Below are 18,738 nucleotides of genomic sequence, written 5' to 3'. Positions count from 1 at the left end.
GGAGAACTAGGGTGATGACTGGAATCTCGGCAAAAAAACAACAAATTTGATGGCCCACACATTTCTCAGGCCTCAACTGTATACTTAACACAAACACAGGGAGATGGTGCATGCAATGATAACACAGAGACTTTACTGATGTCCATTATGGGAAAATCAGCACTTTTCACGCTCGATAAATAAGCTGGTAATATCGGTGACATAGGGATGTTATCTGATCAGCGTGATTTTCATTCCACTCATGGCACTGAAGACATGGTTTAAACCCTCAGGCAGGGATTCCAAGAAGAACACTGTGATTTGAGTTTTCATGAATACAATCAGGCAACTGGTCTGTTGAGTGCTAAAAGACACTGCAAATTTGGCTAATAAGATCTGTTAATAAACACCTTATGCTCACTAGAGAAAAATGGTTGAGTGTAGGTGTGGTTAGTTCAGTTAGCAAATACATTTTGAACACTTAAACTATTCCAGCCACTGTACTAGGAAAAATGCAGTGCCTTATTTAAAGAGCTTACTGCCTAGTGAAGGATCTTGCAATTTGAAAATGTGGTAATTATATTTAGAGAATCTATACATAATGCATTAAATAAGGATGCTTTCTGGATAACATTCATTGCATTTGGCAATTTTCTATATATGTAGCTTTCCAAGTTTCCAATTCTAACTCAATACTAACTGAAAGAATTAAAAGATGTTCAATCTATGGTGATATCAAAATAATTTTAAAAACTAAATCTCGGTTCCTATTACACACATTTTTCTATATCTTGGACCTTTAGCTAATAATAAGAAAAATGCAAAGCAAATATTAAAGTAGTGATGATTTATTTTGGTCAGACTTCCCAAAGTCCTTCCTGGATTCCAAACATTACCAAATGGCTCTTCACACAAGTTGTGGGTAACTTGGAAATTAGCTCCCATGGTGTCACCAGCCAAAGGCATGTATTAATCTGTTGGTAAAAGAGTGTTGTTTTTGTAAAATAATCCAACATTTGCAGAAAGTTGAAGTCAGTACCAAAACAAGCATGGATCTCACTCTGGTGCTTGCCACCCTGATGGGCATCAATTACCATGTAAGGAAAGTTGGTAGGTTTCAAATATGTTGTCTGCACATGTGGAAGGACAAAGGAAGATTCCTTTCATACTCATGCTTTCCACACATTTCAAACACCTGGGTTACAGACCCCAGAAAAATTTAACTTGTTCTCTTTTAGATGCCTAGCTTGTTCCCAGTTCACTTGTTATCCATCTCCGAGAAAGGCAATAAATGCTAAGTATTTAAGAGTAATGAAAATTAAGCCTTCACATCTACTTGCATGAACATTGCATGGGAAAGTTTTTCTTCAGCTGCTCTCTGGTACCAATGTCTGCGACTGTATATCCCGCTGAGAAATATAAAGAGTCCCAAAGGGCAAAATTTAGGGTAGAGAACATCTGACCTCAATCATGGGCGTCCGGATAAGAAATGCATAACACATGGTCACAACTCAAAAGCAGTGATCTCGAGGTGACTGCAGAGGATGGCAGCTGTTCAGTCGGACATCTGGATCTCAGTGGCTCCAGAACTGGATTGTTCTCACATGAGATCTGTCTCTGAGCAGCTCAGCCCATCTTTGGTAATGGTTCTGAGAATTTGAATCTAATCTTTATGTCATGCCCAACAAATGATAAATTTTCACATATACGCAGATCCTTGTTTCTGAAAAGTAAAGGTGCCCTCAAAGCAAAATATTAAAATGAGAAGAGTCACTTTTGGGTTCCATCAGGATGTTCAAACTGATGCTTCACCTTTAGGGTTCACACTCAAAAGAGATCAAGTTTATGTAAGGGTCTTGGCTGTCTTCCTGTATTATTTGATATAATCTAAATATATATAACTTTCTACCTATTTTTTTTTTTTAAAGATCAGTTTCATTCCCTTTTCTGAGAAGAGCAACAAATAACAAAATGTTGCTGGGTAAGTTTAGCATATGCATATCTAGTTTACCACGCAAGTCTAGTCGTGTCAATTTCCAATGGCGAATTATATAATTATGATTTGTAACTAGAAATTATGAAGGATATACATATTTAAACATATAAATGATCAGTTAATCACTTTATCATTACACCAAATGAAGGAATTATAGTTAGGTTCTTCAAAAATTACAAGGTTGAAATTGGTAATATATACAGAAGACTTTTTTTAGCAGTTAAGAAGACATACTAGACTTACATTAATTAACTGATGGATGAATAAATGGAATAGAGAACTGAATTAATGGAAATAATGCTTTCTTAGATGGATAGCCACTACGGCTAAGTAACTTGTGAATGTAAGTATATTGCTGATAGAGTCCCTGCTCAACGGTGGGAAATTTCTCCAAAGCAGATAGTAGCCTGTGTAATAAAACACATTTGGCCTGACCTGTGGTGGTGCAGTGGATAAAGCGTCGACCTGGAAATGCTGAGGTCGCTGGTTCGAAACCCTGGGCATGCCTGGTCAAGGCACATATGGGAGTTGATGCTTCCAGCTCCTCCCCCTTCTCTCTCTCTCTCTCTCTCTGTCTCTCCCTCTCCTCTCTAAAATGAATAAATAAAAAAAAAAACATTTGTATATTCATGTAAGCTGTTTTTTGTTTTTAATTATTTACATAACCCCTTGGTACAAATTCCAAACCATAAAATAATTGAAGACATTTTAAGCAAAGTTTGAGGGGCTAGGCCGTATGCTAGATTCACTTAATTCATTATTGTTACTTATGTAAGAAAGACCTATACTTTTATCACAGAATTGGCTGGGCAAAGATGGTGTCCTTAACAAGAACTTTGAATGAAACCTATCACATGGTAGTTGCTCCATAAATAAGCACTCTTCCAGGCAAAACATACTTTCTTTAATATAGAACATACTGTAATATTTTGAAATCAAGTGTTCAAAAATTGAGAGTCCTTGGAAGATTTAGGTAAGGTACTTTCGGATTGGAGAATTTGGTGTAGATTTTGATTTAGTCCATTCTTAAGCAAATAAGGGTAAGAGGAAGCAACTTGATTTGAAAAACAAGTATTTCAAATTATTAATTATAGAAAGTGGCAGGTACCAACTGTAAGATAAAAGCCAAGATAATTAATTATCAGTCTTTCAAGGATAAAGAGATGGAATGAAACAATCAATCCCTGATCACATCTGTAGACAGTGAGGAAAAGCTGGATGAGGTTTAAATGCTCAGTGGCCATCAAATCGAAATCTTTCTGGAAATGTTACTCCAGTGGGTGACTGTGAGTGCCTGGTACAGACAGGAGAAAACAACACGGCATCTAAAATGAGTAGCACAGAACTAAGACCCTAACATCAGGTTGCCCCAAGTACCTGGGAGGGAAGAAACACAGGATAAGAACTCAGCCCTAAAGAAGTTCATGTCCTTTCGATAATCACTGCTTCTACTCTTGAAACCAGAGAAGAAAATTATACCTATAGTTCCTGATTTAATTGAATGCCTCAGTGATAATCCTGGTGGAGAGTCCTGGGTTCATAAAAGTCAGCTAGGCAGAGCAGGTGGGCAAGCGACCTCTGGTAGTAGTAAATTAACCATCTTTGGAAGCCGCTTTAAGGTCTTTACCCGAGTCACCCTTGGGACTGTAGTCACTGCTTGGACATCTGGGAGAATACATGATATTGGCAACCAAACTTCAAAAGGGTACGTTTGTACATTCCCTGGAAAAGAGATCAATTTCTTGTTTTTGTTTTGTGAAAGACTAAATAAAACTGAGAGAAGAATATAATCAAATGAAAGCATCACTCTTGAACTTGAGCATTCACCAGAATAACCAGGAGGACTTGTTACAATATTGCTGGCCTCATCACCAGGGTTTCTGAATCGCTAGGTCTGGAGAGGGCCAGATGACCTGTAAGTTAACCGGCTCCTAGGTGCTGCTACTGCTGGTTTGGGGGCCACACTTTTGAGAACTAATGCTTTAAAGAATACTGGACAAAAGGATATAGACCTACCTCACAGAAAACTATGATTTATTCTCCACGGAATCTAATCAGTTGTTTTACATACAGTTAAAATAAAAAATTGAGCAGTGACCATCACTGTTAATTTGAAACAAACTAACCTAACAAAAGACTTCCCCAATGGAAAAAATGGGAAACTCATTCCATGATCCACATTGGCTTTACCGGCTGTGGTCTTAGTCAAAGCACAGAATGAGCCGTGGCCAGCAGTGTGAGGTCTCCAAGCTTGCAGCTGTTGGGAGGAGGCTGCTCTGCCAGTGACTCTGGGCAGGAAGTGCCTTGTTAGAACTGATGCGTCTATTTTATTCAGCTCAGGAAAAAAAAAAAAAAAAAAAGGCAAAGATTCCTAGGTTTCTCCAAACATCTTTTTATCCGGCCAACCTCCCCATCGCCACCATGTTAGATGGTTTTGCTGCCATGGCTGCTTGACTTGTGGTGACTGATAGTTCGAGGTTCAGTATGATAGGAAGTTTTCAAAATCCTAAGCTGTAAGTCAAGCCTGTACCTCCACTCACAGTGGGCTTAATGGTCGCATAAATGAAACGAGAATCCAAAATGACAGAATAGCACAGTGCACTCTGCCTGAAAAATCTCTGAAAGGGGGCCACTTTGCATACAGATACACCCCGCCGGCAAGCGGTCCGTAAAGAATACCCAGGTTCAGGGCAACTTTCATCAGAGATCCGACTTGACAGCGCACGTCAGCTTCCACAAGACGTCTAACAATGCCGCTTTCCAGGACCCACATCAGACAAAGGACGGAGTGCTACTGAAGGCTCTTCTTTCAAGTAAACAGTTTAAAATGAGCGTTGTGGAAGGCACCCTAGCTTCCTCTGTGTTCATATCATTTTACAGAACTCTTGCCATCCTTCATTTCCTTACCCCGCTAAGTGCTCCACTACAACGGACAAACAAAATCTAAACTAGCATTACCGGAGCCCCAGGGACAACGCTGAGTAAGAGTTATGCAGCATGATCTGATAATAGCTAGCTTTAAGAACTGAAAAGGAAAAAAAAAAGCTTGTAAAGGAAGGATATATTAGAAATTTAGATTTTAATCCTATTACAACATGACACATTTTCAGAATAAGATGGAGAGGGTGATTAAATAAGTCCTCCTTATATATGAAGTCCATATAAATTCTACTCTAAAAAAATAGCTGTGAAGTGAATCAGCATACAGATAGAAGAAAAAGAATCTGTTTTAAGAGAAGACTTTTACACCTGGTTAACAGACCAGCTCTTACCACGAGAAAAAAAAACTTGTGTTTCACATATTAATCACACTAATTCTCTGTGGTTGACATTACCCTGATGGCTTAAAAAGCTGCACAAGACAAAGCAAGCACGACTCCAGTCCACAGGCTGACCCAAACAAAAGACACAAAGTTGCCTCCGAAGATTCTTGGGCAAATGACTGTGAATCCCAGAGGAAGAAATGAAAGAGAGAGAGACATGGAGGGAGGAAACATTTCCAACTGAAATACAGAATTTCAAGAACGAAGTGAGATACATTATCTCAAAGCGCAAGTCTTCACATTGCTGGTCAGCTGTTCTGGGCTTTTAAAAGCCATTTGAACTCTTGGTGGTTTCAATGACTCAAAAGTACACCTGACTCAAAATTGAAAAATTTCTAAGGAAAAAACAAAAGGAAACCATAATTTGATGGAAAATCTGAGACTATAAAAATTAGATTTGTCCTTTTTATTAAAAAACAAGTATGCTTTAAGAAAACACTAAGTCAGAATTTCAAGGAGACTGTCAATTAGTGATTAACTAAAGAGAATATATTATTATCCTCCTTTCCCTCAGAATAAGATCTTTTCTTACTTTTAAATTATAACATCTGAACTGTTGGTAGTTTCACATCTACTAATTCTGTTTAAAAAAATATTGCTTTAAGCCAGTTTTCTAATCTTTTACTACCAGTTAAGTATACAACTAAGATGACACAGAGCACCAGTATTTAAGGCTAAATTGTAACTTTTTGTTTTTATTTAAATACTGTCAGTCAAATGCCTTACTAAAGAATAAAAAATGAGAGGGTGTCCAGTTGTGGGAATCAATTGGGAGATGTTACAAGATAGTCTGGGCATAAAAGTCCTGCATCTGCCAGTTTGAGAAAAACAGGGAACAGCAATTGCGCAACTTCAACTTTTTAAGACAGCACATTGTTAGAATTACTAGTCTATTGCGATCAGTGCTGCATGGCTTTATTTTGACTATAGAGGCATCCCCCCCCCATGTTCTCACTCATATGCTCAACAGCATAAGATTCTACATTTTGAAAGGTAGTGCTCATCAGATTATATATTGTTTAACCTACCCTCCTGAAAGAAAACATATTTATGTTTAGAAATGCAGTATATTATACAGAGAGCAAGGCAGCAAGTTCACATCCACAGTTGTCACGTGGCTTTGTATCACATCAGAGTCAAGCTTTGTTATGGAAGAAAGGAAACCTAGCTACAGAATGACTTTTACAGTTTCAATGAGAGTAGTCAAAGACATGTGACACCTAAATCCTATTCTAATTGGCAGTTCTTGAAAGATATGCAGATGCTACAAACCCTAGCATGTCTGTTTTTTGTGTGTTATAGGATCACTAGACTTCAGAGGTCAACAGTTGGGGTTGACCTGGTCAAACACTGACTGAGCAGGGTTGGGTTTTGATTTAGGCAGGATGTGAGCATAAGTGTGGAAAGAGCAGGGCAGACTAAGATGAGGTTAGAACTTGAAGGCTGGCTGGTTTCACCAGAGCACAGTAGACTGGTTTACTTTGTTACTAATCAAAATCAAGGGAGACTTCTCTGAAATTTGTTCGGGGGTTTTAGAATCTAAAGTTCTGCTTCTAGACGTAAGCATTTTTCCTAGCCTTAAATTAGATGTGTCGTGTTTTGTATGGAAGTGAAACTTAATGGAATCTTTCATGGTTTAAATTTCTTTTCTCAAAGAGGGATAAGCTGATATGTTTTTATTGCTAAATATTTGAGAACTTAAAAGTTGAAGGATGCAACTATTTTTATATTGAACTTTAGTGGATAAAATGTCTTCATATACAAACTTTCCCAAATTTACTTTCCAGCTTAAGGTTCCTGGTTTAATTTTGATCCAAGAAAACCAGATGCTTTCGTGAGGACTATTTCCTCATTTTAAGGCTGTGAGAATCACAAGTTTTGTTTTGTTTTGAATCGAGAGAAAATACTGGGACAGTTAGTGTGAGGAGGAGTGCAACAATTTTGGAAAAGGAATCACTTACTCAATGATCATTCTTGTTCTTGGCTACCATATCATGTGTACTTGGGTTTATAGTACAAATCCTGGGTAAAACAATTTGAGATGTTTGCCCCTTCCTAAAAAGGAAAAAAAGGTTTTGCTAATTAAATATACTATCTAATTATATGTAAGAATTTGGATCCTTAGGGAGCACATAAGAAGCAACCAATGAGTGCATAATTAAATGGGACAACTAAGAGAAACAAGTTGATGCTTCGCTTTCTCTCTCTCTCTTCCCCCTTTGTTCCTCTCTTTCTCCCCCTTCCTCTGTCTCTCTCTCTCAAATCAAGGGAAAAATTTAAAAAAATGACAAAAGGTAAAGGAGAAGGGATATAAAGGCAATTCATCCAAGAGGAAATAGAAATTGACAATTATTATATGAAAATACAATAAACTTTCCTTGTTGACTATTGTTAGAAAAATGCAATATGAAGCAATGATGAGCTATTATAAAAAAAGAATTTGGCTCCACTTAAAACAGTATTTGTTATTTAACTTAAGACTCAATACAGATTAGAGAAAATGGAACAATTACTGTGACTCTAAATATACTTTACATATCACTGACCCAAGCCTCAAAATGGAAAATGCATTTACCATAGTTGAAATGAGAAAAATGAACACAAACAGGCTTAATTGTTTTCTTAGCTAAGTAGGTAGGCATCTTTTATCCATGTAACCTTTAAATCCAAATGCCTTATGTACACTATTTTGTTAAGTTATAGATTTTACCTCTTTATTAGTAAAAATGTGTAGACTATTGTATAACAAGAAGGAAAGTCATTGGTTTTGGGAAACTAGATGCATAAGTTATATAACTGGTTTCCAACCTTCAACTCAGACACTACTAATCAAGGAAATAATAATGAGCCTAGCCAATGGGAAAAACATCAAGCCAGACTTCTCCCAGCTGTTTCTCCCCTCTGTGACCTTCAGTAACTTCAATGGAAGCTTAGTGTGTTTAGGGAGAAAGATGGCCAGAAGATTCAAAATTATTAAACCAAAAATGTCAGTCTTCAAATTAAGTCTTGGACCATGCTCACTGCAAGAATAAGGATTACTTTATCCCTTCCAATATCCCAGTGCTATAAGCAATATGGCTGACCAGCCACAACTCAAATGGGGCTGATATCACACACCCTCCTGCCAAAGGGTGAGTAAAAAGAGAAATAGTTGCTGGCTCTGTAATGTACAAAGCAAGCTATTAGTGTTTTCTTAGCCTTCCTTTTGATTTCCAACTCCAGGTTATGGTGACTGCAAGAGATAGGAAAACTCTTCAGAGGAGACAGGTCCTTGGATTTAATTCCATGTAAACAGAGGGCCAAGGACAAAACTGTTCCTCACAAAAGTTGACTTTGCCTGTAGAGTTCTTGGGAGTGCCATATTTAAAGTCAGACGCCTTTATACATCCAACAGTAGCAACAGGGCCTTCAATAATATGACATAGTGGCTTAATTTTTTTTTCAAATTTAAAAAGCTCTTTCATAAAATCTTTCTCCATTATGTGATAAAACTGTCAGCTAAGGTTTTCAAGAATTTGCCAAGTAAATAATCCAAGCTACCTTAAATTTACCCTGCTGATGTAATTTCTTTTAATTTTTAATGATCACAGATGTGCTAAGATGGTTCCTATTAAACAAAATGGGTTTCACAAAGTTCCTACTAATATATTAAGGGTAAAGTTCTTTAACCTTTATCTGCAAGATTTAAATAAAACCTGTTCATTCTCTCCCTTATTTTCTCCCCAGATCCAAGGAGATTCATTTTAGATCCAAGGAGATAAAATATTAAAGTGTTGGTCAAAACAACAATGACAATACTGACATAATAATTTCTTACTACCCCAAACATTAATATAGAGTGATACAGGTTATGTGGAGTACCAGGATTGTGAGCAGCTCCTTAAAAAGGGGGGGATATTCCCACTACAACTTCATAGTGCTCATGAGCACATTAACCAAATCAAAACTGTTCATTGTTCTCTGATCCAGAATTTTTCAAGCCAGCCTGAACACATCACCCCCTTTCCATGTAATCCCTAATGCTGGAGACATGAACACCTGTTTCCATGTTTCTTTTTTCCTTCCTAGCACAATGACTGGCCTATGGTAGGAACTCAATAAAACGTTTATGGAATGAATGATAAAATACATGCCCATATTCTCAGAGGTCATGGAGATTGTATTATCTGATTTTCAGAGCTAAAGCATCTTCACCTTCTGTAGTAACAGTAGCATTTATGTTCATGGAATGAGAGTGTCATGTCTTCTGAGCATTCAAATATGGCAAGTTAGAAAAACATATCTTGAGTACAAATAGAAGCATCTTTATGAAATATAACAAACACAAAACGTGATGCGCATTAAGAAGGTATTGCTTTATTGTCCTTGTCTTGGTGCAAAAGTTTTCCACCATGACCCAATGCGGATTCAGTTCTTGGTTGTTTACCATTATTTAGCAGTTAACAGAAATCTTTCTGCACTGGTTGATCAGCACATAAAGAAGATAGTTCTTAAAAACACTTTGATGTTGAAAAAATCTGAGATGCTGAAAGTAGATAGATAATACCAAATTTTATGAGAACTCTTGCAGAGCCAATCTCATAGACACAGGAGTTTGGTACTGTGATTTTGGTCAGAGTAAACCAAAGATGGTCCAGGATATAACTGAAAAGATTGCAGTGGGATATTTGCCCAGAAAAAGACAAGTAAATAAATTGTGCAATGAATTCTTTACAGGCCTCTGCAATTCAGATAACACTTTCTTTATTGCTATTTAATATGGATGATTGGAAATAATGTTAAGATACTGCACGTAGCAACAGAGTGCTGGGACGATAAATTTAACAATCCTGAGCATTATAAAGTGAACTAATTTATTTGCATACCTCCATAACATGTTATAACACATGATAATTTATTAGGGAGAAAGTATTTTATAAAAAAAAATTAATTGTATATAAATGCTCCCTCAATCTAAAGTGCTGGCAACTCCTGCCTCAAAGGGAACTAACTCACTTTCCTCCTTTTCAGCTAGTCATTTTTGAAACACATCAATTATAAATTTAAATTTTGGTTGGAAAAATGTGACTGACCACATCTGAAAAAGGAAATGCAAAGTTAAAAATATCACTTTCTCTGCTGGTGTAAGTTGCCAATAAGTTGGTTGTAAGTCACTCACGAGCTGATATTATTTGGACTGGTTTAACTTATATCATTCACAAGGACCCACTGTATCCTCCCTGTAGTCGGTGTTTGGCAATGCTGAAGAGCTGAAACTTCAGACATGTGTGCTAGGTAATGTGGGCCTAACTGCAGCACAGGCAGACATGCCATTATCTGTAAAACACTCATGTATAGCAACTGATTACATTTTGCTTTTTTTGCTTTCGTATTCCTCCTTTTTGGACTGTGGACCTGTTCCATCCACGGGTAAACTTGTGGCATCTTCCTTGATTGAAGGTGAATCGGAAGCAAATGTTCTTTTGGTAAATGCTGGCAAGGTAAAAGAAAAGAGAAAAATAAACCTAGATGGATATAATCCCTGGGCCAAAAAACTGTAAGAAATCATTGTATTTCATTTAGTTTTCTGTAAACTTTATACAGCCTAACAGACCTTCAATGTAGAAATAAATTTAATTAGTTTATTACATTTTCAGAAGGCATTCACGTGATTTAATTTGGAGGGAGGTGGATTTGAAGTATCCGAGAGTGTTAGAGGTGCGTGTGGTCAATATACAATGATACAGAGCACACAGAATTTCAGAGGGAGGAATCATAAGGGCCTCCTGGTTACAGTATACTCTTTGTTACAGAAAAGGAAATTGAGACTAGATTTGAAATCAACGTTTACTGGTTTTCTACAACCTCTTACATCTCTTGAGTTCCAGAGCCTATATCCAACTATGTGAAATCTTCCCGCCTAATTTCCTTCCCTTACTCTTCTCCATGTTAGAAAACGATACACCCAAACACCTAGTTTCTCAGATCCTGGTTCCCTCCTTCCTTTGTCCTGCCTGCCCCACCCATCCAATCTGAGAGTAAATACTGATGATTGTCCCCAGATTCCCGAGTTCTTCTGCTTCCCGCCATCTCTATACCATGCCCTCAGCCCAAGTCACCATTTCCTCTTTTCCTGGTTTCGTCTTGCTTCACTTGCCACACAACAACCATTTTATCTTTTAAAAGGTAAATCAGATTAAGTCATCTTCTTGTATAACCCCCCCACACACACACACCTTCCCAGTGAATTTAGAATAAAATCCAAAATCTGACTTTGCCTCCCCTGGGACATCGTATCTCTCTCCCCTCTCTCTCTCAATCACTCTTCTCAATCACTTCCTCACTCCCTCACTCACTGTTCCATCTCTCTAGAAGACCACACCCCTTTCTTCTCTGGGCCCTTTGCCCTCTCACTGCAAACTCTTCCCATTCAATTTTAGCTTCGGGCTTCTTCTCCCCGTTCAGGTGTTGGCTCCTGGTAACCTCCTCAGAAGGACATCTCCTGCTCACTCATCTAGAGTAGCAGTCCTGCTCCAGGTGCCTTCTGTCATTTCCCCTGTACACCACCAATCGCCATTCTAAACTGTTCACTTGTTTACTACCTGTTTCCCCCATGAAATGGGGGGATCTTTTCTGTCTTGCTGCTGTGTCCCCCCCGAGGCTCTGCTCCTGAGAGCCTCATGCATAGCCTCTTAGTAAATGTTGCTTGAACAACTGAATAGCCTTAAGTGATTTTTAAGAAAGAGGCAATTGGGGATTTTCCAGTTGCTTTCTAGAAAGCATCTAGAGAGTACCTTGTCAAATTGCTATACTCAGAACTCAATTATTTAAAAATTTCTGGCATGTAACTGGTCAGTAAAAATAGTCACACACACACACACACACACACACACATCTTTAGCATATAAAATGAACCTATAAAATAGAGAGACAGAAAGGCTGTGTTTTCATGAAATAAAATAATCCTTTCAGAAACAAAAAAACCCACTTTTTTTTTAACCTTATCAGTACTGCAACATTTTAACTGCCATAAATCCTTGGCATTTTGTGCCGCAAGTGTGAGGATTGACTACACAGGAAGCGTCTATTCAGAGCCAGCCCGATGGACCCTCGAGCCCCACGGGGAAGTGGGAAGAGTGCCACCTGTGCTGGGGAGACGGTGTTTCTCACCCGAGGGACCGAAACTCCCATTACAGCACCTCCTAACACAAAATGAGATTACGTAACATTTCTATTCCTTTGATAGACTTGTAAACTGAGGTTGGGAAGCAAAATAGAGTTCTTTTTAGCAATTTTCATTGATTTGCTTTATTGAGATTATCAAGTTTAATTAATACGCATGATTCATTTCCAACATCTATAAGAATCGTCAGATAACATTTGTCCTGATGAAAAATCGGTCCTTTCATTTTGGGATCATTTATTTATTGAAATAAACATTATTTACAACGTGTAAACATCTGCACGTATCTTTAAGACTTAGCTGCGGAATATGCACTTCACAAACATCAAGCATTTTGAACTCAAAGGACTCAAGGTTTTGAGAAGTCATCAGATTACTAGAGACCTCATTCAAATCTGGTCCGGTCCTGGCCCAGCCCCAGGAGTTCAAGGCCTGTCCTAGAGTGTGTTCCTTTAGCCTAAAAGGAACTATACATGGAGACTAGTGGTCAGTCACTACTTATAAAAAGTAAAAATGACAGTTTCAAAAGCTGGCATCATGAGCCTCTCTCACTAAGCCCCACTGTCTACAGGCTGCAGGTAGTGGGATCCAAGTTCTCTCAAAGAGCGGCCTGAACCTCGGCCATCGCTTCCAGCCAGCCAGGATAAATTGGGTAGTAATCATGACTCGAAATAATGGATTTCTGTGTTCCCATTTCCAATGGTAATATAAACTTACAATTTATACATTTCTCCCCTTCTTCCTGGCAGAAGGAATCTACCTTTTCTTGAATTGACCTGAACTACACAAAGCTGACATAAATTACTACTGAAAACAAACTCTCATTAATGCTGGATCATTTCAGAGACCACAAATTATGCAGTATTTTCCCATTTCCTTTGTTTTTTCCATGGTCAGTGATTCTACGCTTTGGTCTGGTCACAGTTTGACAGGGCACCTATGTCAGCAGAATGAAGCCCAGCGTCTACAGCACAGACAAAAGGGCCTCAGCGAGCCCAAACCCCAGCTCCAGTGAGTGGGGGCCCCTCTGTGGCTCCCGGACTCAGGTCCGCCTCAGCACACACACCTCCTGACTCCTCGGGTCTCCGTACAGGTCGACGCCGCTCCGAACTCCAACCCCTGGCTTGCGTGTTCGCGACCCGTTAACAAGAAAATCGAACACTTGATAGTCAGGCATCAAAGCTGGGGTTTTCTTAGAGGCATTTATTTTCCTAAGTCTCCTTTTTAGCCCAGTGTACATACACATATCAACCAGCTGCACAGAAACCTGCTGTCTCGTGTCCCGCCCTCCCCGTTCCACAGTCCTGCTCCCCAGAGTCAACTCCTGTAGCTTCCTTTTCTGTATTTACTTCAATTTCTGTAAATAAAGGAAGTTTGCTATTTTCTGAGCTATCGTTTTTAGACTTATCCACACCCACCCACACTTCTCCTCACCCCATCCTCCCTATATATAGTTACACCTGAACTTCAGGTTACATCAATAACGAGTGTTTACAGTACTTGGACTAGGTAAATATGGTTCACAGAAACCTAATAGGTATACTATGAAAATGTTTCTTTTCTTGCTCACCTTTTTCCCCCTGGAATTATTAATTGACCCATGTTTTTATTTTTGTTTTTTATTTGCTCTTCCTCTATGACCACCCTTAATTGTTTTTAATAGCTCAATTAGATCTGCCATATTTCTATTAGTCGTTTTTTTTTTTTTTCTGAGGTGCTCAACTGAAGCAAATACTCTATCGATTCTTCTGTTTATTTCCTAAAGGCTTTCCTGATGGAGTTTTTCCTTTCTTCCTTCAGTATGAGAGAACTGAAGAACATGAGGGTCCGGATGAAAAGGGCCCACCCAGCAAGCAGCTTGTAAAGTGAACAAGACAGGGCTCACCAGGGAGACGCATCATCGCACAACTCGGTGCGGTTCCAGAGAAGGCCCTCCCAGATCCCCGGGCTGAGTGGGGAGCTGGTGGTGACGGAGAAGCTCACTTCAAAGGAGTAGCAGTCAGAACAATAAAGACATAAAGTTTTCAACAGCAACATTGGCTTTGGGAAGATAATTGTGCAATGACTTCACAAGGACTTGTTTGCAACCTAAAATTTTATGGCCAAAGTTTCAGCCAAGTAAGAGGGGGAAAAATCCATTTTCAGAAATACAAAGGCAAAGCATTCACCTCCCTTTCTTTGAAACAAGCAGAGAAAGGCCCGGGGTCTGAGACCCACGGCCTGAGCACGGGAGGGGGCGCAGGGGAGTCTGGGGCGACAGCAGTGGCCGGGCTTGCTGGGCGGGCCTCTCACCTGCCCATTTCCAGCCTTTGCTCTGTCTTCTTAGTTCTCTCATCCCAAGACGCGAACTAATCAGGTATCCTCCCTCTGAACTGGTTTTCTAAGTATCTTTTATCTTCTATTGTCCCATCCTCTTTTTCCTTTCTACTTTCTTTGTGCTTTTCTCAACTTTGTTGTCCACGATTCTAGTTTAACGTATTTTAAGTTTCTGAGAGATCTTCTCCCCTGTTCCGTTTTCTGAGCATCTTGCTCTCATCTGTAATGGATGTAATATCTCCTCTCATATCTCTGAGGGCATGAATGATACTTTGGAAGACACCTTTGGTTCCTTGTATTATGAATTTACTGTAGGTACTGTTTTTCTTTTTGTTGGTGTCGACATCTCTCCTTTGTAATTTTAGAAGTTTAAGAGGAGGTGAAAGATAAATGAAAGAACACTTTCTATTAATAAGCTGAAATATTCAAGGTGATTCTACTCACTTCTAAAATGCCATGTAACCAAAAACATAAAAAATTCATGGTTCATTCGAAAAGCCAATAAGAATAAATGTGATTTCTAGGAATAACCTGAATTCAGTAGCATAAAATGTTTAACAATAAGGTGCCTATAATTAATTTTTTTAATGTATCCTTGAAAATATTTAGGTGGGTGTGCCAGGAAAATCATAAAACAAACTTGTCAAAATGAAGAGGAAAACATAAAGCTATGAATTAATAGATTCATTAAATAATATATCAATAAATTGAATTAATAAAGAGATTTACTTTTGAAGCAAAATTTTTCAGTCAGATTTTACAATATAGGCAATAATAAGTATTTTTCATCCTAATTATGCTCTCAGTGATATTTTTTCCTATTCTCATTTAATTGTATTTCCTTTTAAGGCAGATCATTTATACAGAAACAAATGGCTGTCTGTGAGGACTATAATGTACCTTAGAGAAATGACCACAGCTGGTCATGCAATGCTACTGAGTAGAAAGCTGAATCGTTTCTCTCAATGCCTGTCATAATATTACATAAAATTCTAACAGGCTTGATGTTTTCCCCCCACTGTATTCGAACCACTTCCTTGGGTACCTCTCTGCGGAGCCTTGTGCAGTTACACTGACGTTAAACAGGAGCCGAGCAGTGATTGATTGTGTGCTTGTACCATGGTGCTGTTCATCTCTAGCGCTTAAATGCAATGGATGGGATGATGTGCTTGATGGTGCTTTGCCCCCACCTCTTCCTCTATGTTTATACACCACACAGACCTGCATAAACTATTCCATTCCTTAATATAAGAAATAAAAAAATTTGGCCAATGTACATCAGATCCTGAGGTACCAGAACCAACTTGAGATACAATCCACATTAAAGGGTGGCTGCCAGGTTAGAATAGTAGAGGGTTTATGTGGATCTATAAAACCACTTGTTAAAATGGTTAAGAGAGGAAAGGGAAAATGCTTAACTTTTGGAATAAAATAATCACGATACAATGAAAACCAAAACATTATTAGAAACTGATAAATATTTATCCAATGAATCCATAAATATAAATCAGCAAAAATGAGTTACCAGTTTTGGATTTGACCTACTTCCTTGTGGTTTATTTTGGTATTTTATTTTATAGCAACCCAGCCTGCCCATGGTAAACTGAAGGGCTAAATGATTATTTAAATAAGAATCCATTAAATAACATTGGAGTCCCAATGGTTTGGATAAAAGTGAGCTTTAAAAAAAAACCTCATATACTCCTTCATCTAATATTAACCAGGCATTCACTCTGTGCCCAGTATTATGCAGGGTGCTGAAGAGACAGTGGTGACCAGACAGACATTACACCTATCCTCATGAGTTCACTCTTTGATGAACAGGGGAATCAGTAAAAAGATAAGATATTCAAACAATAAACAACTCCATAATTATTCTGAGAAGAGTTTTAAAGAAAAATTGTGGCCCTGGCCAGTTGGCTCTGCGGTAGAGCGTCAGCCTGGCGTGCAGGAGTCCAGGTTCGATTCCCGGCCAGGGCACACAGGAGAAGCGCCCATTTGCTTCTCCACCCCTCCCCCTCTCCTTCCTCTCTGTCTCTCTCTTCCCCTCCCACAGCCGAGGCTCCATTGGAGCAAAGATGACCCGGGTGCTGGGGATGGCTCTGTGGCCTCTGCCTCAGGCGCTAGAATGGTTCTGGATGCAACAGAGTGACGCCCCAGAGGGGCAGAACATCGCCCCCTGGTGGGCATGCCGGGTGGATCCCAGTCCGGCACATGCGGGAGTCTGTCTGCCTCCCTATTTCCAGCTTCGGAAAAAAAAAAAAGAAAAATTGTAATGCATTGTGGACGCTTATAACAGAAACCATACTTAAAACTGTTAAATTCAGAAGGCTTCTTTAAGGACATTACCTACAAGCTGGAACTTGAAGAATGAGTATAGTAGGGAAGGGGAGTGGTGGTGGGAGATGGTATTCCGGGTCAACAAAGTCACGCCTTGTTGATGCAGATGATGTTTTATCAACATTTACAGTGTATTCACAGAATGAAGTCTAGTTTGTAACTGTCATATCCTAAATCTTTGCAAAAGAGTAAATATATCTGAATAGTTTTAGGCAACGATTTCCTACTCTTTGATGACTTGACATTTAATATAATACTCTCTCAACTTCCTTTACCCCACTCATCCACAGTTACCAGTAATCTCCACACAAAAATTTTGCTTAATTAAGATTATTACCTTGAGTGATTTATTTTAAGGTTTTCGGACATGGGTAAGGTCTACAAAAGAGGGATCCCATATATATTTGTAGTAAATTGGATGATACTGTAAATGTCCATGGGGGGCATTATTTGTATGATTCATAATGAAGTTACTTTCAAATATATAATATGAATATTACTATCATTACATTTTAATCTTTCCACGAGTTGCATTTTCTTAAATCCAATATAAACACTGAAACAGGACTCTATTACTTACAGTTCAAGTGTGAAAATCGTGGACTAGACAGGAAGCGACCATGATCCTGCCAAGAAGATGAGTGATCTAACCCACGAGCATGGGAACTTTCAGCAAAGATTCCATCATCCTAAAAAAAGACAGCGCAGCGACTCAGTTCACTGATCACAAAATGTAAGAATTGGGATTCATTTCAATGTACTAGAATGGGACTGAACCTCAATATATAAACTATGTTATAGCATAATCTAATATACTTATAACCCTTATAAAAAATAAAATCGGTGCATGTACAAGAAAATATGAAAGAGAGAGAGAGAGAAGAAAATCACCCGTAGCCATTAATAGCATGACATATTTCTTTCCAGTCTTTTTTTTCCTGTGGGTAGAATTTGTAAACATTGTTATAAAATTCTGGTTTCATTTTTTTACATTCATACTATAAACATTTCTGAAGTCATATTATTCTAACCTTTATCATGTGGGTTATTCATATACTATCTAGATAGTTACTCATAAACTAAACTTAGCTACCAGAGCACGCTTTACCGAACATTTAGGTGGTTTCCAATGTTTTACTCCTATAAATAACACTGCAAATATCTTTAAATATATAACCTTTTCTATATTTATGACTATTCCTTATGACAAATTCTTAGGTGGAAATCTGGGTCAATAAAAACAATTTGATGTTTAAAATACATTGACCTAGACTTTTTCCCAGAATGATTACATTAATCATCTTACTCATTCAATAAATATTTTATACCTAAACAAAAATAAATACAGAAAAGGTTCTTCTCCTCATGGATTATATAAAAGTATTCTTTTCCTCAAATCCTAGCTGAAAATGAGAATTATCACTTCAAACAATTTTATTAATTAGATTAAGATAGATGCTTTAATATACTTTTCTGTGATAATAAAGTTGCAACTTTATTTCTCTTGAATGTTTTCCAGTTACTTACACAATTCGCTTTTTTTCTTTCACTCATTCATTCATTCAACAATAATTTACTGGGCACCTACTTTATGCTGTTCAAATAACAAAACATTGAGGTGT

At 38.2% G+C, this 18,738-nt stretch overlaps 1 protein-coding gene across 5 annotated transcripts in view; it reads right to left on the bottom strand.

Annotated features, from left to right (window-relative positions):
- Positions 1–9,657: 9,657 nt before the first annotated feature.
- CEP128 (centrosomal protein 128) overlaps positions 9,658–18,738 on the bottom strand; it is a 447,508-nt gene continuing 438,427 nt past the window's right edge. For all 5 annotated transcript variants that reach the window (XM_066276450.1, XM_066276451.1, XM_066276454.1 and 2 more), the window contains 2 exons: positions 17,697–17,805; positions 9,658–10,770 (listed from right to left, as the gene is read on the bottom strand). In XM_066276450.1, the coding sequence (XP_066132547.1) occupies positions 10,643–10,770; positions 17,697–17,805 (237 nt within the window). In that variant the 3' untranslated portion in view covers positions 9,658–10,642. The remainder of the gene's footprint in view (positions 10,771–17,696; positions 17,806–18,738) is intronic.

Source organism: Saccopteryx bilineata, chromosome 4 (assembly GCF_036850765.1).
Source record: "Saccopteryx bilineata isolate mSacBil1 chromosome 4, mSacBil1_pri_phased_curated, whole genome shotgun sequence".
Classification (NCBI taxonomy): domain Eukaryota; kingdom Metazoa; phylum Chordata; class Mammalia; order Chiroptera; family Emballonuridae; genus Saccopteryx; species Saccopteryx bilineata.
The sequence above is the reverse complement of the archived record's forward strand: the minus strand, read 5'-3'. Positions and strand labels throughout refer to the sequence as shown.